The 22,846-nt window shown below is 35.8% G+C and overlaps 1 protein-coding gene, 1 long non-coding RNA gene and 1 pseudogene across 4 annotated transcripts in view; 2 read left to right on the top strand and 1 right to left on the bottom strand.

The window, feature by feature from the left end:
- Positions 1-1,171: 1,171 nt before the first annotated feature.
- LOC148783872 (protein FAR1-RELATED SEQUENCE 11-like) lies at positions 1,172-7,585 on the top strand (annotated as a pseudogene).
- A 154-nt stretch (positions 7,586-7,739) lies between these two features.
- Positions 7,740-11,420, bottom strand: LOC148783871 (uncharacterized). Of its 2 annotated transcripts, XR_016047050.1 has the most exons (3): positions 11,095-11,419; positions 10,900-10,951; positions 7,740-10,741 (listed from the first exon to the last, which is right to left on the bottom strand). It is a non-coding gene; the product is annotated as an uncharacterized LOC148783871 (long non-coding RNA). The 2 variants fall into 2 exon arrangements; XR_016047049.1 differs by having other exon boundaries at positions 7,740-10,951; positions 11,095-11,420.
- Positions 11,421-21,632: 10,212 nt separating this feature from the next.
- The window catches only part of LOC18442235 (Apoptosis inhibitory protein 5 (API5)), a 31,372-nt gene continuing 30,158 nt past the window's right edge, over positions 21,633-22,846 (top strand). For both annotated transcript variants that reach the window (XM_006852458.4, XM_088867870.1), the window contains exons 1-2: positions 21,633-22,181; positions 22,499-22,663. In XM_006852458.4, the coding sequence (XP_006852520.1) occupies positions 22,098-22,181; positions 22,499-22,663 (249 nt within the window). In that variant the 5' untranslated portion in view covers positions 21,633-22,097. The remainder of the gene's footprint in view (positions 22,182-22,498; positions 22,664-22,846) is intronic.

The raw sequence follows: 22,846 nt of genomic DNA, 5'->3' as shown, positions 1-22,846 counted from the left end.
TAAAATCCATTTTTTTCATTAATTTTCAACTTTATTTGAATGTGTTTTGTTTTAATCATTCGTTATATGCTTTTCATAATTTAGTATATATGTTTTATATCTTTTTTATTTCTTTCAACACTTTTTTTACCGCACGGGACTTCTCCAATTAGAACGGTTGAATCGGTCAGTTTAACTACTTCTGGGCCCATGTCCGGTTAACCATTCCTGTTCGATTTAGCGAACAATGCTCTCGGTAAAAATCAGATTAAGTGAAGCAATCATCCATCGGTTCCTAGGCACCTATTGTGCGCAGAAGCTCTAAACCCAATGGGTTGATTTTTAGCAAATAAAGTATGAGAAATAAAGTATGAAATAAACACAGATCACAAGAACACAAATATTTACGTGGTTAGCCCCAGAAGAGCTACATCTACGGACACAGCAAATACAAATCCAATATACCAATGAAAGTTACATCAAAGATTTTGAAACATAGAGTTACCTCTCTAAACCTCGACAAAAATTCAAGTCGAGAAAAACCCTTTTAAACTACTCTCCCTTCCTTCTATTTACTTCTGGCAAACATTATCGACAACAGTAAGTAATCTCCATAGGAACTGCTTCTACAAGAAACTAGTATCTCAATCTTTGGGAGTCTACAAGAGGCATCATCACAATATTTCTCTCCATAGGAAGCTCTATTCTCTGTAGTATGAAACCTTACATCTTATACACAAGAGGCTCTACCCCCCTCTCTCTAGAGGAACTATCATTCCCATATGGTGACCTAAATATGACATACAAATTCTCTGTACTTTGATATTACATATATAAGGTTAGGAATCCATACTAAATAAGAAACTTCCTATTGATGTTAGATATATCTCAAAAGACCAAGTGATATAGCTAAGGGTCCTAATCCAAAAATTTTCTATTGATGTTACATATATCTCAAAAGACCAAGAGATATATCCAGGAGTCCTAATCCTTTTTGGATTTCTATTTCATTTAGGAAATTTAACAATATCAATCACAATCCCACACAATATGGGATTTACTTATGTGGGTGATTTTGGATAGCGACAAATCCAACATCATCCACCGGTTTGTCATCTCGGTATACCAGTCGTCTCCGATCTATTCAACCGGTTGTAACCATATCCACGAGGATCCGATGTGACCAATTGTCATGGAAACAGAGGGGAAAAGTTCATGCAACCAAGCTGATTTGATGGGGCATTGTATCTTCTACATCTCGATTAGCCCCGATCTCTTAACACATTGCCATGTGTCAATTGGAAGTGGTCATGGATACACTAGGCCAAATGCATGGTCAGCAAGGCTAAGGGATAAAACCAGTGATATAAAACACAGATCGGTAACTTGAATTGGGCACCCAAAACACCAGTCTTGATCAGTGAATCGACAATCTGAATCGTTGTTTTTCTTTGTGAAAAAAATAGTGAACCAGCGAAAAAACACGTGAAAAAACAGTGAATTGGCAAAAAACTGGTCTGGATCAGTGAATCAGCGGTCCGGATCTTCGTTTTACTGTGCAGAACTGCCGGTTCCCTTCTAGACTCAAATGTTTTCCTATATACACGCAGAATCAAAATGGGGTGACCAATTCTCGAGTTGGATCGAGTGATTCCGTGCCGACAGCGTTTTTTAAATCGCTAGATAAAACAAAGGCTAACAATTGGTTGGCCCGGCCCTGAACAATGAGGGCATGGGCCAGAAAATGTGGCCTAAGGTTTAGGCTATGGTAGGGCCAAAATGGCATGAGCGTCAAGTTGGACAAGGCTTTGGTCCGGCCTTGCATGGGTGTGACACAAAGTTCGAGAAAATTTCTTTTGAACTTTGAGCTTGGTCAATAGAATAAATACAACCACCCAATTTCACATCCATTGACCAATATTAATTGTAACATCTTATACCAAAGATAAATGGTCTCATTATATACTTTTATATATATATATATATATATATATATATATATATATATATATATATATATATATGAAACTGTAAACAATTAAATTAGAGCCCACCTCAAAAAGTTTACTAGAAGAGGTTGTTCTGATGCCCAAGTATCTTCAAATTGACCATCTCGACATTAAGATGCATTAACATGAGAAAAAGATTTCGAGTTTTGGAAATAGTGCATCTTGTAATAAATTTTTCGACCGTCAATTTTGAAGATTTTCATAGATTTTTCATTTGTTTTTTACAAATCGGAATGGCCTGAAATTTAGATAGTATGTACAGCTTACTGAGGCACATCTAATAAAAATATAAAACAAATTATCTGTAAAAAAAATGACCAAAATACCCTGAAACATTTCGGGGGTATTTTGGTCACTTTTTTTCATGTAAAATATTGTTTTTATATTTTTTGAAGATTCCCTTTTTTTTTTTTATGAATACACGCTCTAAATTTCAGCTCATTAGGATTTATAAAAAAAAAATGAAAAATAAAACACTACTAGACAATCGTGACCGCGCGATGAATTTTGGACGGTGATGGGGTAGGCAAAATCACTATTCATTTTCCCCTACAGGCTTTGCGTAGTGCTTTCCATATATATATATATATATATATATAGTTATGTTAGGGTACTCACACTATGCACTATGGAATAATTTATCATTTTACTCAACAATTTTGAATACTTCTATACCATTGTTTTGTACAAGAAGCATTTTTTAATAAAAGTATCTTTAGTCATTAAGAGAGTGTAACGTCATCTATATGGGGTATGATGTCATCTACATGGAGCACACTAATGGCATTTAATGCTTCATTGTGTGCTTTTTTATATGGTTTTGGACAAATGATTTTTGTTGGGTTTGTGTGATTTGTGGGTTTTAAGCAAAATGATGGGGATTAAATCTGTAAAATTCAAGTTCTCAAGTTAACAACCCCCCAAATTTTCTAGGGTTCAACCTTTGTCCGAGAACTTGGGGTTCTCTATAATTTTATTATGAAATGAGGCTTCCTCTTGATCACCTTCTCTGGAATTGGGGCCTACTTTCTTGAGTTTTCTTTGGTAGCAGCACCAAATACATAGTTTCAGTCTTCGGCATATTAGGATATCAGGTTCCAATATTGAGTTGTCTTATGCATCCAATTATCTTACATATTCCATTTGTTCAAAATGGTTTGACTACTTAATGCAAAAATGGAGAAAGGACGTGATTAGCATTTCCAATTGCTTAGTGGTGTGAATATTCAATTTGTTATTGTTTTGAAGTCTTATGATTAGCATTTCCAATTGGATTGGAGAAAGGACGTGAGGCTTAGATATTAGTTAGGCTAGATTGTCAATCGTCCATGTTTTTCCCTTAAAGAGTTCATAATGGAGAGAGATACTGGAAATGTCATTATGTTTTGTATATGAGCTGGTTTTAAACTAAGAATCTTAAGGTTGTGGTAATAAGAACCTTCCAGTAGAGCTATGTGCTTGAACACCGATCTTGGCAACCTTGCCCTCTTGAAAACTGAGTACTTGGAATAACAGGCTTTTTCTGAGGATATTTGGGTTTCTTTGGAATAACAGCTAATCCATGCAATTTTACATATTTGGGTTTCTTTTTGTTCTGTATAATTAGAATTATATTTTCTTGAATTCAGTTTTGGCCCAAATGAATGTCTTTGTGGCTTTGATTTATATAGCCATTAAAATTTTCAATGAACAACCCCAAAAAATCTCTATTGTATCAACATTATCTATTTGAGTTTTTTTTTTTTCAGGTACGCACAATAAAAAATGAGTCAGTTTTTACAAATATACAAGTAGATCCCACATGGAAACTCTCCAAATGAAACCATACTTATAGAGAGCAAAGCTTCCATTGGAGAAAACCCATTAGAAACAGTTCCTAATAATTTAGTTCTATACCATTGGAAAAAAAATTTAACTCATGATGATGCTTATGAATTTTACAAGAGTTTTGCCAAGGTATAGGGGTTTTCAGTGCGTCATCAACAAACAATTGGAAAGGAAGGTGATGGAAATGGAACTACTACAAGATATTATGTTTGTCATATGACAGGCCTTTTAAAAAACAAAGGGTTGTCTGAAAATAAAGGAGAGAGATCAATCATCAAGGAGATGCAATTGCGGGGCGCATATGAGCATCGCAAAAGTCATGGATTCGGATATTTCATATTGGCACTGTTGTTACCTTTGATAATTTACACAATCATGATCTTCTTGAGCAACAAGAAGTTAGATTTTTGCCTGCTTATAGTAGTATTTCAAAAAGCTACAAGTATCATTGTATTCTACAATGTGTAAAAGTTGGTATGTGTTAGAGATATGATGTGGTTGTTTGAAATAGCGAGAGGTCTTAAACCAGGGGAATTATCATTTATAGATAAGGATATCTATAGCTTTGTATGTGCTACGAACAACATGAACCGCGACAATGATGTTCATATTCTCTTAACAAAATGTATGCAAATGAAAGATAAATTTAAGGATTTTAAGTACGACTTTACAATTGGTGAAGATCATAGGTTGGAGCATATTGTTTGGTCTCATAGTTCATGTTCTAGTGCATATGAGATCTTCGGTGATGTGGTAGTTTTTTATACAACCTACCGGGCAAATGGTTACTCTATGCCATTCGTCATTTGGGTAAGTGTCAATAGCTATGATGACAATTATTTATTTTGATGTGTTCTACTACGAGATGTAAGAGTACAATCTTTTTCATGAGCAATGAAGGTATGTGATATTCTACAAATTTTTAGCTTTGAATTCTTTGATATTCTTATCAATGATATGTGTTTGAGCATGCTTAATGTTTTTAGTGTTTCTAAAGAATTATATAGATGTAGGCATTTGTAGGTCTAATGAATGGAAAGATGCCACAAACAATGCTAATTGGTCAGAACTTGGCTTTCAAAGAAGCAATATGTAAGGAACTCCTCAACACTAACTATACATTGTGTATATATTTTGGTTATGATCTGGCATCCGATGGAGCACTAACTAGTGTACGAACAACTAGTGGAGAGACAAGTGAGTTTTCAATGACAATAGGTCTATATCAAGGATCAGCATTGAGCCCCTACCTCTTTGTCTTAGTTATAGATGACTTAACTAGACACCTACATGATGAGATACAATGGTGCATGTTGTTAGCAAATGACATAGTTTTGATTAATGAGACCCAAAATGGCATCCACACAAAGTTAAAACTTTGGAGAGATGCTCTAGAATCCAAATGTTTTAAAATTAGTCCGACTAAGACAGAGTATATGGAGTGCAAGTTTAGTGATAACAAGATTAGAGACGAGTAAATGGTTAAAATTTATGTCCAGGAAGTACAAGAATGCACTTTCGGTATCTTGAGTCGATAATTCAAGAAAATGTAAAGATCGAAGAAGATGTCGCACACAGAATTAGAGCTAGGTGGGTAAAGTAGAGATGCAACTAGAATATTACGTAATCACCGCATACCAATGAGGCTTAAGGGCAAGTCATATAGGATGCAATGAAACCAACTTTGCTCTATGGGAAGGAATGTTGGACCGACAAAAAAACAATGTACCCATAGAATGAGTGTAGCAGAGATGAGGAAGTTGAGATAAATGAATGATAATACAAGAAGGGATAGAATTCAAAATGAATCTATTCAAGAGAATTTAAGCGTGGCACCAATAGGCAATAAAATGAGAGAGAGAAGACTTAGGTGGGCTGGCCATGTGTGACGCCGACCAAGTACAATATCTGTTAGAAGCTGCGAGTTAGTTCAAGTGGAATGACTGAAAAAGACAAGGGATAGGTCCAAAAGGATATAGTAGGAAGTATTCTGAAAAGATATGGGGACTTATAGCCTCATTAAGGATATGACCTTTAATAAAGCAGAATTGAGAATTGGGATTCATGTAACTGACCCCAATTAACTCGGAAAAAGGCTAAAATGATGATGATAACGATATAATCTGGCATCCATTCAAGATTTTGAAGAAGGCTGGTATGCATTGCATTCAAATAGACATATTACTAACTTATAGAATTTTAAAAAAAATTGGGCATTACCATATTTAGAAACCACTCTTTGTTGGAATGAAGACAACATGACGTTCAAAGTCCATCAATGATCTGTGAAACAATTCTCGTGTCACAAACTCCGCTTAGTGAATTGAGAGATCAAGTATCATAAATAATTCTCTCATTGTCTTCCTTAATGTTTTCCAACAATGTGGATGTTTTAACAATGTGCCCTTTTGAAGATCATGTAGCACATGTCTTAGCTACTTATGTATGTTCTAAGCTATAAGAAGAAATTATTTCATCTTTCAAAAGTTTGACATCTCGAAAGGATGATGGAACGTATGAAGTGACACACTTTTCAAAGAATGAAAGAGGGTAAGTTTCTTTGATGGTTGAACACAATGTTATCAACTGTAGTTGTAAGGTGTTCGAGTTTACAGGTATCATTTGTATGCATTCTCTTCATGTTCTCTTTAAGAAAAATTTTATTCAAATTCTAGACCGATATCTGCGAAGATATTGGAGGCGCTCTACATCGACATCAAATGTTAGCATGAGCACATCAAGTGCATATGTTGAGCGTGTCCAAACTGTACAATCATTAGCATCAACAATTGGTACAAAAGATGCAAGATTTGATGATTGTTACAACTTACAAGTTCATTATGGAGAAATTTTCAAGAATTTTGGAACATATTGAAAAAATAGAATGTATGAGATCTCCTATGGTTGATGAAACATCTAATGCAAGTCTAGTAATTGAAGAGGATGAAAATGGACTTCATTGTGAAAGCGACTGCATAAAGAACCCTGTTTGGTCTATCACAAAAGGGCGGCCAAGGGAAATGAGGTTAAAGCCCCCAGTTGAAGTGGCCAAGAAACCTAGATAATGTAAGGATCCTTTATGTGGCCAAACTGGCTATGATTATAGGAATTGTCCGTTGAGAAGAGGTTAAGTTAACAAGTAATTATTGTATATTAGGAAATACCATTTTTAGCGTGATGCTGGCACAAGTTTGGGGCTAGAAATGCTAATTTACATGAGAGTTTTTTGAGCATTTACATGTGACAACTTTGTATATGTAATTTTCTAGTTGTACATAATGATTATTGTCCTAGTGATTTTGTTGAGATGTTATTTTAAGGTTGAATGTGGATGCAACCTCTCTCTCTCTCTCTCTCTCTCTCTCTCTCTCTCTCTCTCTCTCAATGTCACTCGTTTGTTGGTTTAATGGAGGCTCGAAATTTGATTGCTTAGCACTGAGATTCAGGACAAATAACTAAATTTCCACAACTACGACTACCCCATGAAATAATTTCGCGTTTTTGTAATGGAAACACTCCTGTTGTTGTATCCCAATTTATGGTCTTGAGGTGTGAAATAATGTTCTTAAGGAGGACTGATAGTTGCAACACACCTTCCATAAACAAATTTTCTCGCATTTGCTACTTTTTACTTAACAGGGCTCTCATTGTCAGCATCAAATGTGCGCAAGCCCTCCAAATTCTTGTTCCAAATTCACACTAAAAGGAAACGGCTTGTTCCCCATTCACATTACATAGTTCTCTGTGAATGTGTTTATATGTGTGTGTGAGAGACAGAGAGAGAGAGAGATTTTACAACAAAATTAGTTATCTTTTTCATCAAGTCATTCTAGATAATTCCATTTTCACATCAAATTCAAAAACAAGGGCATTCACATGGCATTTACCCTGAGAGAGAGAGATAAGACTACATAGACATTGATAAAAAATAAATAAAACTATTGTTTCATATCTTTTGAATGACATGAGTCTACATAGACATAAGAAAGAAAGCTTGGCTTATCTTACCCTTCCCTCGTTTCAACTAGTGTCTGTGAACTACTTGCTGCTACCCAATTCTATTCTTAGACGCTACCCCTTAACAATGTCCAATGCTATCAAAGAAAAGAAAATACAAAACTATCATTAGCAAATATTAGAGGGAGAGCAAGCACCAAATGCTTGTGTAGTTATAAAACCCAAGTAATAAAAAGTCTAACATTGGCAATTTTTATGAAACCTTTTTTACATTGATTTTGTGCTTCAAGAATGTTCATGTGGCCATTAAAGGCCTTATGAAAGCTTGTATAAACATTTTTATATAGTGAAACATAAATTTAGTGGGAGTGTGGTACTCTTGTGGACCATATTAGGAAAACGCTATTTACCGATACTCGGACTTAGCTCGACGTGCTACACCAATCAAGTTGGAAATCACAAGGTACCTGGGTATAGAGTTAAACCATTGAGGGTTCAGTGGATCATCCCTTGATAAAGTCGGAGTTGCCCAGATAAGTGAGCCAAGGGACTGTGTGACCTTTATATGTGATGGTTAGCCTTTAGAGACTTGATCAAAGCCTCATCCCTGAACCATCATACATGATGTACATAGATAGCCATATCGAGAAAGCAATCCATCTTTGAGGGTGAAGCGTGTATATATGCTAGAAATTGGCCCCTATGCACCATGAAGCCGTGGTTATATCATGGTGTGGGAGACCATAGATGCATCTCTAGGAGAGAACATGTAACCCATAGACTGGGATTACGTCTCTAGCCTATTGGCTGCTTTTGGTTGCTCAATCATGAACCCCTGTAGTAAATTGTACGTCATGAGAACCGTTGGGTCAGTTTGAGAAAGCTAGTGGATTATAATCCACAATTGCAGGTGGAGTGCTCCAGTATATTCATAATTCCTAGACCTATACAGATCTATTTTCTATCAAAATAATTAGTTTTAATTAATTTTATGCTATATGATTTTAGAATGATCATGTAAATTTTTGTGTTTCTCTTGATTTTTATTTTTGTCATTTGGATTTATAATATATAAAGAAATCAATTATCAATATTTTAAATAATCAAAGAGAAATAAAAACTTATTTCTAAAATAATTTAAATATTTTACTCACTAAAAATATTTGGGGCTTATTGTGAGCCATGGGCCCACCTTAAATAAAAATACATAATGTAAATTGGGTGGGGCCTATGAGGGGTTACCTAGGATGGCACGCCCCACTCATGGAGAGCTTGGGTTACCAATTTTGGTTCAAGCCACCTAGGCTTGTTGGCTTTCTATTTTTTTCATGCAAAGTCTCCTTAGCTTAGGAATCAATATAAGGAATTTTAGTACGACTTGTGAATCAAGATATTTGACTATTCAAATATTATATGAATAAGGAATAAATATCTATAAAAAGATAAAGTATGATTATATTTTTTTATTTGAATATTTGATGGGAATAGGTTTAGGAAATAGATGATAAGGTTCTAGCACATTCCTTTAAATCGAGACGGTGGATTTAAGGAATTGATGACTCACATCACTCATCCCATAAATCTTCTTAGATCAATAGTCTAGATTTGATCTCATTAAAATTGACTAATACTAGTTTTTAGAAAATCTATAAATAGGGGTCCCCTCTCCTCTAAATATCTACATCACTCTTCTCTCTTCTCTGTCTCTCTATAAAATCTCTCTACCATCTCTATTCTCTCTAAGGGGCTGTGCCCCACTAAAGATTTCTCTCTAAAAGGGGCACGCTCCAACCAATGAAGGTTCTCTCTCTACCTAACATTCTCTCTCAAAGAAGATAGAAGGGGCAGACCCCACCTAAGAGATCTCTCTTTTTCTCTTTCTCTCTCACCTCTATAGGTTTACTTTTATTTGTAATTCCACATTATAAGTGATTTAGCCTGTGCAAAAAAAAAAAAAAAAATTATATACTCCGTGCTTTATCACATAGTCCATCTTTCAATTCTAAGGTATATAAAAAATATAACGTGAGGAAATCTTCTAGCCCAGTTCTAAAAGTGGCAAGATTTGAGCATAAGGTGGTTCTTAAAGGGCAATTTTTTTAGATGCCAATGCTTTGTCATTTGATTGATGGTTGTTTCATCATCCGTAATGGTTTAGCCATGAAGCTAAGCGAAAATCTTGAATCAAATTCAAGATCAGGGGCAAAACTGAATATCAAGCTACAAGAAGTAATGTTCAGTTTACATGCATTAAATGGGAATAAATCCTTTGCTCTATCTACTGCATATGTTCTAAAGGAAATTACATCCAGTTGTTTCATCGTGTATTCTCCCATTATTTCAAAGACATACAGCCCTTATATTATAGCCTATGTATGGACTTCAATCTTTTTAAAATTTATTTTGCAGCCCCATGGACTTTATGAGATATGGAAATAGAATTCCTCACAATTTTAATAAAGCAAATAGGCACTCTTAAAGCAAATGAACATAACAATGTCGAGAAAACTAATGTGTACAGCTACAAGGATATTTTCATCATAAAAGTGAAATGCATAAAAGTCTTTGATAATAGTGATGCAATATATAAAACCCCAACAATGAAGTTTTTGCAAACTTTTTTTTTTAAATAATCTAGGATGTTTTCACCATTAATCAACATAAAACCTCTTTTTTAAAAAAAAAAAAAGAAAAAGAAAAAAAGGGTGACTTCTCCATTAGTGCCTCTATTAGGAATTTTATTGAACACTTTGCAAATGTATTGTTTTCTCACCATGTTTTTCAAGGCAAAGAGAGATTTGAAAGGATATGGAAACTAAAAGACAATTGTAAGATCTGAAAGAAATACAGCTCAGAACAATGGTGAAAATGAAATGCGCAATGAGAGAGACGGGGAGAGTATCAAACTTGAAGATCTAACCGAAGCTGGATACAGAGTTGCAGAAGCCGGATATAGACTTCCCCTCGAGCTGCAATGAAGTGGGAGATGACAAGAAGTTAGAACCCCGTAGATGGAAGAGAAAGAGAGAGATAGTGGACAACAAAAAGAGAGAGAAGAGAGGCAATTTTTTGGAAAAAAGCCGTGTTATGGAGAGGAGAAAGAGAGAAATGGAGGTATTGCACGAGCCTCGAACAAATTCACCCAGTCATCAAAATGACTGACATTGAAGACCTCCAAACTGCACAAAACCAATTTTGAAGGCAAAGAGAGATGTGAAAGGATATGGAAACTAAAATAAAATTGCAATATCTGAAAGAAATGAAGCTTAGAACAATGGTAAAAATGAAATTGACAATTAGAGAGATGGGGAGAGTATCAAACCTGAAGATGTAGCATAAGCTAGATATGGAGTGGCTGAAGCAATATATGAATTTGGACTCGACCTGCAGTAGAATAGGAGATGACAAGAAGTTAGAAACTAATAAATAGAAGAGAGAGAGAGAACATAGGCATTTTTTTGAGAAAAATCTATGCAATGGAGAGGAGGAAGAGAGACAGTGGGCTTAAAATTCAAAACCAAATCTTCAGTTGTTATAATCGGTTTTTATTTTTGAACTAAAAGTTAAAAATGCATTTCTATATAGCATTTAGGTTCCATCAATATGACGGTAAAAAGGGTAAAAAGGTATTTCACAAATGATTCTAACTTGAACTTATGCTTTTAGGGGTGAAGGGTGATTGTTAAAAATATATATATATATATATATATATATATATATATATAATACGATTATTTATCTTTGATATAAGGTGGTCACAATTACTTACAACCATCTTGCATGAAATTTGATAACTTGGATATGTCACAAAGCTCGAAAAAATTTCTTATGAAGTTTGAGCTTGGTCAATTGAATAACTACAACAATCCAATTTCACATCCAATGGTCAAGACTAATGTGACCACTTTGTATCAAAGATAAATGATCACATTCTATAGTTTTCCTATATATATATATATATATGGAAACACTACAAAACTTCTATAGGTGAAGTACTAGAGTACCTCACCTATGGCTTTAACACCATTCAAAGTTTCACACGGCCACAAATGTATGATAGTGTATGAATTTGAATATTCTTTTTACAAATCTTAATTATCTGAAATTTTGTAGATGTGTGCACCTTAGTGATATGCACATGAATAAAATATAAAACAAATAATTTGAATGATAAAAATTATCATTCAAATTACGTAAAATACCCCTATAAAGTTTTAGGGGTAATTTTGTTATTTTATTTTGTCTATTGTTTATTTAATATTTTATTTTGGTGTGACTTGGTCATATGTACACATGTACCAAAATTTAGATAAATTTGATTAATACAATAATTATAAAAATTCAACTACTACCAGATAACAGTGACCATGTGATAAACTTTAGACAGTGATGAGGTGTAGGTATTTTGTAGATTATATAAAATTCATACACTATCATACATTTGTTATTTGAATTTTTTTGAATCTCTAAGTATTTTATTTATCAAATTTGAATTTAGAAAAAACAAATATATTGATTTTACAATGATTTAATTATTCAAATTGGATTTTATGAATTTTAAAAAATTATAAATTAATTTTAATAAATTTAATATTACATAGGAGGCCTAATTAGCTTAATGGGCCCACCATGACAATTTGGGTGGGGCCCATGGAGTGCCAACTAGGGTAGCACGCCCCACCTTGAGGAGCCTTCTATTTTCATGAGTTCAAGGTCATGGCTTGAGGGTGAAGACTTCCTATGTTTTGAAAAGCTTGTGCTTTGATGAAGCTTTAAATCAAATTTGAAAAAAGTGAGAAAGCTTGTGCATAAAATAAGATAGCACAATATTATCATCTATTTTTTTTTATTAAATTAATTGTTGGAAAAATAGTTTAGAAAATGGGGGTAAAAGTTCTAGTACCTTCTATATGATCTTGATGACCTATCTATGGAATTGATGGCTCATATCTCTTAACCCACAAGTCACCCAAGATCAATGGTACATATCCAATCTCACAAGAGGAGACAAGCCATGGAAAACCCTAAACCCCTTGAAGTATTATAAATATAGGTGCCTCTTACCCATATTCTCTACACCAAAATCTCTCTTTTCTCTCTCTAAAACTGGCCCATAAAGGGGTCATGCCCCGCTTAGAAATTCTCTCTCTCTCTCTCTAGTTTTTGTAAGAGGCATGCCCCACCTAGATGGTAGTGCTATCTCTCTCTCTCTCATCTTGCTAATGGGAGCCTAAGGGTTAGGGTTGTAGTTTGAGATGCTATCTCTCTCATCTAGGATATCAAGGGGTTAAGCCTAGTTTAATATCAAAAGTTTTATAAAGGAGTTCTTGTTCCATAGGGTTTGGCCTAAACTTGTTTTCTCGTGCTTGAGATTGGAGGTTGACCATTGATCCCGTACCATTGGAAGGAGGTGACTCGGTGTGAGGTATAAGAAGCCCGATTGAGGTAATCTCTGACACTTTCTTTTTGTTTTTTACCATATTTATTTTTGTATCTTGTATTATTGAAAGAATGGTTTTATAGTGGCATCAAGGTTTAAGAGATCCTAGATTTATTTCTTTTATTTTGAAGTTGATTCATTGTAAAAAGGCTACTTGTAAGTGAACTAAGCCGTGAAAAGAAAAAAGAAAAAAAATAATATATATACTCCGGCTAGATCACATAAAGCCCTTCTTTCAAACTTTCCATTTAGGATATCAAATATAAAACAATCCTAGGTCTTTGATTTATTTTCAAAACATACCCGTTCTAGAAAAAGTTCTAGGTCTCACATGTGTAAATTGGTCCCTACTTTAAAACATCTTAGACATATGGACCCGGTTTCTATGCGGCCAAACCCTCATATGTAGAAATGTGGGCCTCTTAATAAATCTATTTTTGAGATGGATTTTAAGACTTAATTTTTAAGGACATATAACCTCTAACATGGAGATCCTGAATACGAATAAATAAATCAATTTTTAAAACTAAAAATAATAATTCTAGTAAGAAAACATTTAGATTGTTAGTTTCTATTGTTTTTAGTAGGAACAGCTACTTGCATCCATCTTAAAGATGGCTGCTTTACCCTTTTCTGGACTACATATGTGGAAATGCGGTCCAGCCCACATGAAACAATTTTCGTAGACATATCTCCTAATCAAACAAGAGCACAAGAGGTGGGTCGTCCATGCAGATGATGTTAGGCTGATGTTATCTACGTATCCCTTATGTGCCCATGCAAAGGTGTCACTTGGTCCCACATGGAGCCTATTGGCCACGTAAGACTTATTCCAGATTCCTCATGCCTACCTTTCTTTATCATTTTTCTAAATGTTTTTTCTAGGCCATTGCGGCCCTGATAAATATATAAATTTTTTGGAAAATCCTCAAAATTCATTTAAAAGTTTATTTTATTATTTTCAAAATATTTGGAAGTCAAGAAAATACTACAGATAAATTTAAAACTTATGGGCTTGGAAATAAATAGTGCTAAGGTGTTTCAATCAAAATATTTCGAAAACCACATTATCATATCAACCCAACGAAATCCATGAACCCTAAGAGATCATTTTTATTAATTAAAACCAACTAATAGGTGGTGGAGTTCTAGAATCTAATGTAAATTTTAGGTGGACCTCGAGGACAAATAAAGCATCACACATGGGTGTGGGGGTTCCTTTCTCATGCTCATGTGCTCAACCTTGCCTAGAACTTCTCTTGAGAAGGAGGCTTCCTAAAGGTGTAGCTATCATATGCACATGTCGTTAGGAAAGCAAATATCGAGGCTTTAGTGCTTGTCCTTAGAGGTTGGCATCCCCACACGAAGGTTCCACTATAACCTCAGGTCAAACCAAAGGAATATCTCCAACCTCAACTAAAGGATGAATCCAAAACCTCATCAATAACCATTGGGCCATCAACCTGATCCCCAAAGCCATATGTTTTTTGTGACTTAGGGTTCTTTCACTTCCAGGCCTTAGACCTGATGAGTCACCCAAAACTTGATCCATTTCGGGTCCCTATGCTCCCACTTGAGTTACAATTGAGCATAATAGTGTCAAGACCTTGAAAGGACATACACTTCAAATATCTCCCACTTGGCCTATTGAGGTATCGTGCACATTGGATGTCTTCCTACATTACTATCAAATCATAAAAATGAGTCTCACTGCATCCTTCTTAACCACAAACATGTATAACCCTCATAAGCATCATCATATATGCACCCACCAAGATCTGCATAAAACAAATCACATAAAACACACTCCCAAAAAGCCCCCTTAATCATACATTCCCTCCGTGGGGACCAAAACATTCATGCCCTCATTGATCTGATCACATATATGGTGAAAGATGTTCTTGGATTTTCTTAACATTTCATAATCCAATTTCTCAAAGTCTCACAGCATTGAAGCACAATGGAATAAGAAACTTCTCGATCTATATGGCTTCCTTGCAAGGGACATAATCGGATCCCATGGTGGATTGTGCCATTGTTGACTATTTCCTTGAGCACAAAGAAAATAGTCCCGCCCCCATAATCAAAGAAGTAAACCTGACAGGAACTTATGTTTATTCGAATCGCCTTCAATAATGGGAATCTGAGTAACCGTGCACATTCAAGTCCAGGTCATTCTTACATATTTAAGTCTTCCTTGGCCCCTTAAGCCTCAGAAAATATGGCTTGAATAACCACTAGACTAGGTACATTTTCAAATCTCACATGTGCTCTTATATTCATAAATTTGGTTTCTCATGACTCATGGAATCTTCATGCAAATAAAAATTAGAAAATTCTAACAATTAATTTAATTTTTTTAAATGGATTGTATTTTTAGGCATTGAAGGTGGATGTTGAGGTTTTTTTTTTAGGGTCAGTTTTTTAGATGTGGTTAGAGTGTTGGTTTTCTTAGTATGAGTTAAATTTAGTTGGTTTGAGTGAGATAAGGATGAGTAGGGTTTGGTTTTGCATGAGATAAGGGAGCCTATAATCATGGGCTTCACGTGAGAAAGAAGAGGGAGAGAGAGATTTACATGAATTAGAGAGGGAGAGAAGGCGGTAGTTTGTGTTTTTTTTTTTTTTTAAATTTATTTTTATTCTATTTTTTTAGTTGTATTTAAAGGGAAATACACCTCTCTTTCCAAACAAAGTTTTAGATAATAAAGAAAGTATTTTGATATTGTGAGAAGATCTTTGAGGTGGATTGGCTTTTAGACCTTGACAGATAGTATGACATCTTATCTATTTATTTTTATTGTTATTTTTTTTGTTTGTAATTTTTCTCCCTACATCAAGTAGTATCAAAGCAAGTAAGATTCATCAATCACAATGACACTAAACCTGATTTATTGCCACAAATAATGGAGTTTATAAATCAACAAATTAAGAAGAGTATAAACACAACCATGAAGAGTATCTTAGTCGAGATAGGCGTAACGAATTAGAGGCTTCAACAATTGGATGACACATTTCTTCAAGAAGAGGATGCTTGCGACTATGAAGATCCTACATCAAGTTCCACTATAGAGACGAATCGAGTTCTACAATCTCGGTGTTACAATCTAGTACATCATGAACAAATTTTGAAGTAAATTCCATGTCCTATAAAGCATCCATAAGATTTTGGTATCCAACTTGATCTCCATAAATTTCATGGCAAGCTCCATACATAGGCTTTTATTGATTGATTGTGAATTGGCAAAGGAGCATAAGATTGTGAATTGTCGGAGCAGCATAATATTAAACTTGTTGCAGCCAAGTGGTATGCTTTTATTGATTGATTGTGAATTGCCAAAGGAGCATAAGATCGTGAATTGTCAAAGGACCATAAGGTTAAGCTTGTTGCAGCCAAGTTCCGTGGTATGCTGCGGCCTAGGGCGAACAAGTTCAATAATTCCGACTTCGTAATGGAAAGACAATTGCAACACGTTTCGTGGTATGCTGCGGCCTAGGGCGAACAAGTTCAATAATTCCGACTTTGTAATGGAAAGACAAAATTAATTAAGACAAAATTTTCTGATTGGTAAAGATGAAAAAGAAATTGACAAAAATTTTTATTATTGTGGATACTTTCAAGATCTCCAAAATCTTTGACATAATGAAAAAAAGGTTAAGGAATATATTGGGGAGTTTTCTAGACTAGTAGCTCGAAATGACATCTCAAAGGGATGACTCTGTAGGGCCGTTAAAAACCCGAAGGGCTTGGCTCTCATCTCCCCGTGGACATAGGTACATTTTCTTTTGTGTTTGTTTTTCTTTTTTGTTTTCGTGGATTGCTTTTCATTTCTACAAAAAGGTTGTTCAATATGTAAATAGGCTTCAACTAACATTTATATATGAGTTATTCCTACATTAACCATGGACCTTAATTGAAGCTTTTTAAATTGTTTTACTAGTGGATACCAAATTCCAATACAAGCACTTTTTCACTCAGAAGGAGGTTTCATGCTAAACAAAATTCAATGAAGAAAAAAAAGATATTTTAAAGGTTAATTGAAGCTTTTTAAATTGTTTTACTAGTAGAGACCAAATTCCAAACAAAATTCAATGAAGAATAAAAGATATTTTAAAGGTTAATTGAAGCTTTTTAAATTGTTTTACTAGTATATACTTCACTCAGAAGGAGGTTTCACGTTAACAAAATTCAATGAAGAAAAAAAGATATTTTAAAAGTTGCTTATTATTGTAATGAAACAGACACTCTGTATATCAAGGCCCAAAGACACCAATGCCCAAAGACACTATGCATATCAATGCCCAAAAAGAAGACAAAGGTGCCCAAAGACTCTGTGCATATCAATGCCCAAAAAAGAAGACAGAGGTGTGCTTGGTTAAGAAGTGGATGAAGTTCAAGAAGAAATGAAGTTCCAGAAATATTCCTACATGGTGATGAAGGGGTTGCTCTTTGTCTAGAGGTCAAGCTTCTCCCAACAGAAGGATAATGATACAAATAAAAATTAAAAAATTAAAAAAAATTATAATTTTTATGGTTATTTTTTAGGCATTGAAGGTGAATGTTGAAGTTTTTTTTTTGGTGTCAGTCTAAAGATTTTCAAGATAAGCTAGGATTATGAGTCTCCACCGCGGTGTTCTATAACTAGAGCACCCTTTACTTTTGAAAATTTGACTACTGTACGCATTGGTCATGCTTGACTTGGCCTGAGTAAATTATGCCTTCCCTGGTCTTTTGAAATGACTCTGTTTTGGTCATGCAGGCTCCATCCATAGGCTTTATGAACCTATACCCGAGTCTCCTAGGCCACCCAAAAGGTGGGAATTCCTTAGCATCTCTCAGTGCTATGGCCGTTTAGTTTTGAGTTTTGGCCGTTGTTGGTTCATGACGTGCGACAAATGTCCCTTGTGCTCTACTTGGGGCTTCCCTTTTTCAGTCACAAGGCTCCTAGATAGGCCTGCTAACATTAGGGACCAGTTGTGCAACTCGACTCGACTTTAGTAGAGTTGCGTTGTTTATTTCCACTTGCCTAGGAGCGAGAACCAGACGATGCATCTCCACTTTAGAAACATGCTCCATCGAAATGAGTAACTATCGCCTCTTCAGGGCTAGCTCCACATGGCATTGACTCATGATGGTCATTATACCAATCGTTTGAGTTGCTTTTGTTTTTGGACTATGTCTAATGGAGCTTTTGAGGCACTGCAGTCTATTGGGTGGGCTGAGGGTAGCAGACCATGTAGCCATAGAGAGGAGATTTCATGTTTAGAGGACATACCTGAGTCCCATGATGACCATATGAGTTTTGGTACACACTGGCTTTATGTCATTGATTTTGGTTCCCTTGTTGAACTCCATAAATATGGGCTTTATGTCATTGATTTTGGTTCCCTTGTTGAACTCCATAAATATGGTTGAGGCACACAGCTGTGGAGATGAACCTTCATTTAGGGTAATCACCTCCCAAAGTCACGGTGTGCTTTGTGCCCTCTAGATTGAACTTTGTGGTATTCGTCGGACTGTTGATATGGGCCTATTCTTTTGATGCTTTGGCCTTAAAAGGACCTTAGGAAAGGCTCAGGCTCTCATTTTGGTTAGCTGATCCCTTGGCCATGCCACCTCATTTTAGAAGTTTCATCAAAAGATGAGAAGCCCTCATGTAGGGCCCTGTCTATGGGATTTTGTTCCATGCCTCACTCTATCTTTGCGGTTAAGTTAGGGCCCTGGTTGGTCACTCAGTTAAGTTAGGGTCCTGGTTGGTCACTCAACCAATGGGAGGATGTGTGGTCAAATGGTTAGATGCCGATGCCGATTTTGATAGAATCGCGAGCCATGATTCGGAGGCATTTGTGCCTGGGTTACTTGGATTTGGAGAGACAAAATTCTTTGGCTTTAGGCCTGCTGCCTCATGCCTAATTCCATTTGATGGATAAAGAGCCATAGTTGGACGTAATTCCATTTGATGGATAGAGAGCCATAGTTTGGCGGGCTTTATGTGCTGATTGACCAGCTTTGGGGCTTTGTGCCTGCATGTTCCTAGCTCTCTTTTTGTGGCAGTATATGCTACCAAGATTCAGATTATGACAAAACCGTTAATGATCATCATGTCTGTCCTCCGATTATGAAAAAACTGTTGATGATCATTAGAGTTTTATGATTTGAAAAAATGGACCGGTGAGATGAACGGAAAACTCGTCCTTCACCAAAGATATGGTCTTAAAAGAATATCAAAAAGAAGAGATAGACTCCAATAAACAACTAAAGGAGACACAAAATGGGAAACCATTATTGTTTTCTTTTATTGAGTATGGCTATGGGTTGGAGAGGAGCTCCAAGTGCTTACAAAAGACATTTGTTTCATTTACATCCAAACTCAGTTAGATGAGCAGGAACGCCCATGATTGATTAGCCCAAAACGTAGAAAAAGTGCTCAAAACAGTTCTGCTGAGCCTTGATGGCCTCAGGCAATGAATGTATAGATGATGAGTTTTCATGGCAATACTTTCCTGAGAACAAAGCTTTGTGCTGCGTTCTTCCATGGGTTTACTTTGTGTTATGCCACATTCCAGTCCAACAAATATCCCCTCTGAGGGTTTACTTCAAATATCCTCTCTGAGGGTTTACTTTGTGTTATGCCACATTCCAGTTCAAAAAGTCTGATCTCCAAATCCCAAAATATCCCCTCTCATTGCTCAGAGTGCTTTTATAGACTCTGAAGAGAGAACCTGTTGAGAAAATATGCTTCTATTAATGATTTGTTGATCATGGGTCGTTCATCTTCCATTTTGATGGTTGGTGATGCAGTGAAAACGATATGGTTGTTAGGACTTCATCCCATTTGAATATGAATGGTTGTTATTCGAATTTGAATTATTTGGGACTTAAAATCAAACTTTAGTTGATTTTGACCATAATTGATGTTTAGTGGGCAAATCTTCTTCTGCCATCTTGATACGGTTTTTATTGTTATCTTCAACTTATTTAAGCTGATATTCGACCCTTATTCGAACATATATAAAATTAGGGTCGTTAGGGAAAAGATAAAGATAAAACTCCAATTAACTTCGGTGAACACTCTACTCCACCAAGAGGTGCTTATCTTTCCAATATGGTGATCTTGATTGATGCTTATCTAAATTTCTCATCAACCATGGCGAAATCTTTAAGCTCACCAATATGAATTTTGTGGCAAGGCATCTTTGTTTCTAGATGTCACAAAATGCACTCAAACACTGACATAAATACCCATGTTATCTTTTTCAAAAGGATTATCAACTGAAAACTTATTGTGCAATTTCATGTCCTTCATTTTTTAAACTTTTTATGGAACTTCCTTTGTACTCATTGATTTGAAATCTATGAATTTTGCTTTTGAGGTAAGCTTACTAAAATTGAGGCTAATTAACAATTTTCATGTGGGCAAAGGTTTATCAAAAATTTCGCCATCTTCTCTACAGAACTGTAGACAGAGAAAGTCATGGAAGACCAAAATACCTTGGACATCCCAAAATTTGAACCACTTGTACCCATCCTGACCCATCTATAAATTGGCCCCCACAAACCCCAAATCGCTCGTCAGAGCTGGAAACATTGAAGAGTAAACTGGCCCCACAATCCCCAAATCGCTCGGCAAAGCTCAAAACATTGAAGAGATCCTCTAAAAAGCAAGGCACGGCAAATTAAGACACAAGACTACTAAGGTGGAGGCAATCTAGAAGCAAAGAGTTATGGTGCCACTCCCATAAAGAAGAAATGGGGATTCCGTCCTTCTTGATAATAATGGCCCATTTTTGAGCTATTTCGTTATAACGGATCAATAATCCCATCCGTAACTTTCCCATGACTTTATTGTAACCTCTATGCCAATTGACTTCATTTTATGTGCTCTATAGAAATCAGATTCATTGTGGTTCTGAGGCAATCCCAACTTTTTAACTACCCTAATTTTTTACAACCGTCTTATTGCCCAGTTATATTCTAGAATTTGTAGACCAACACTTAACCGATGCCAATTTGTATTTGCTGATAAATTATAATGCCAAAATATTTCCTACTCCCTCGTGCAAAAGACATGCTTGGGTTACGATTTAGATCTTAGAAATTTGGGAATGTAATCTCCAGAACTCACAGAATAATATTAGCCAAAAAAAAAAAAAATTCAAATAGACTTACAGGAAAAATTAATGCCTGAAGATTACATAAAAACCATCCAAGTCTTTAAATGCTGAATCTAAGTGTCACAAGCACAAAATTCAAAATTTTATTTATAAAATAGTCATCCAGTATTCTTCCTAAAATTTTATTTATAAAATAGCCATCCAGTATTCTTATTTTGAGCGAGGGAGTAGATGCATTGTATGCTCCCACTGAAGTATACTTTACTTTATTCGCTCAACTATAATTTCCCAATTTGCTATCTGCGTTGTACACCACTTGCTAAAAATCCACCTAAACTGCACAAAATTTCCTGAAGTGTTGTTAAATGGTTAGCGGCCGTGACTCAGTGATACCGCCTCAGTTCAGTGCAGGAGAGCGGCCCGCCCCGGATTTTGAATCTTTTATCATTAATTTCGGCTTCTGAGTTCTTATTCTCTCTCTCTATTTCCGGGTCCGAGTTTTTATTTTGTCAACACTCCAATCCTTTTTGACTCTTTTACGTAAGTTCCAAGTCTCTTCTCAGTCTGATCGAACTTGGGTTTATCAAGTCGCGACCCCTTTTACTTTAGACGGGTGGGTTCGCCCTCTGAAACTCAAAAAATCGGAAGCCCTAAGTTTGTTTCTTCGCTCTTCTCTCTCTTTCTTTATACCAGGTTTGGATACGATTCTTTCCTGTATCTCTCCTCTCTCTGATTTGGAAGAGGTCCGCGGGCTCCGCCTTGGTCCGCCATTAATGGCTGCGACCGAGGACGCTAGCGAGATTGAGAAGCTCTACGAGTATGGCGAGCGCCTCAACGAGGCTAAGGATAAATCCAAGGTCTGCTCTCTCTCTTCCTTCCCTTCACATGATTCTGTAATAATATTTTGAACTTTTTACAGTGTTTGAATCTCAGTCTCTCTTCCGTACCCTCGTCCAATCCTGAAGTAACATTTTAACTCTTTTACAGTATCTGAAAATATCTCTCTCTCTCTTCCGTACCTTCACATGTTCCTGTAGTTATACTTTGAACTTTTGACAGCATCTGAAATGTTCTCTCTCTGTGTCTCTGTTGGTCTCTACATGGTCTTCGATATTGTTTTTTTTTTTTTTTTTTTCTATATATGTGATATTATTGGTGGGTTTGTGGTTTGCAGCATGCAAGCGATTACCAAGGCATAATCGAGGCAGCAAAGGGGAGTCTGAAGGCAAAGCAATTGGCTGCTCAGCTCATCCCAAGGTTCTTCAAGTACTTCCCCGACTTAGCACACGACGCTGCTAATGCTCATTTCGATTTGTGCGAGGAAGAAGAAGAGCTTGGAGTGAGTTTTTGTTTCTCCTCTCTCCTCCCCCATGCCACATCTCTCTGTCCCTCCCTCCCTCTCTCTCTGTTTCACTTCAATTTGAACCCTCCTCCCTCTACCTCTGAATCTCTCAGTTAAATTCTGGGATTTTGGAAGAGCAAATTTCAAAGTTCTTGATTCAGTTCACTATTATGAATTTGG

Source organism: Amborella trichopoda, chromosome 1, assembly GCF_054954075.1.
Source record: "Amborella trichopoda isolate Santa Cruz 75 chromosome 1, AtrichopodaSantaCruz75HAP2 v2.0, whole genome shotgun sequence".
In the NCBI taxonomy this organism is placed as follows: domain Eukaryota; kingdom Viridiplantae; phylum Streptophyta; class Magnoliopsida; order Amborellales; family Amborellaceae; genus Amborella; species Amborella trichopoda.
Note: the sequence above shows the minus strand (reverse complement) of the source record. Positions and strands in the feature narration are given on the sequence as shown.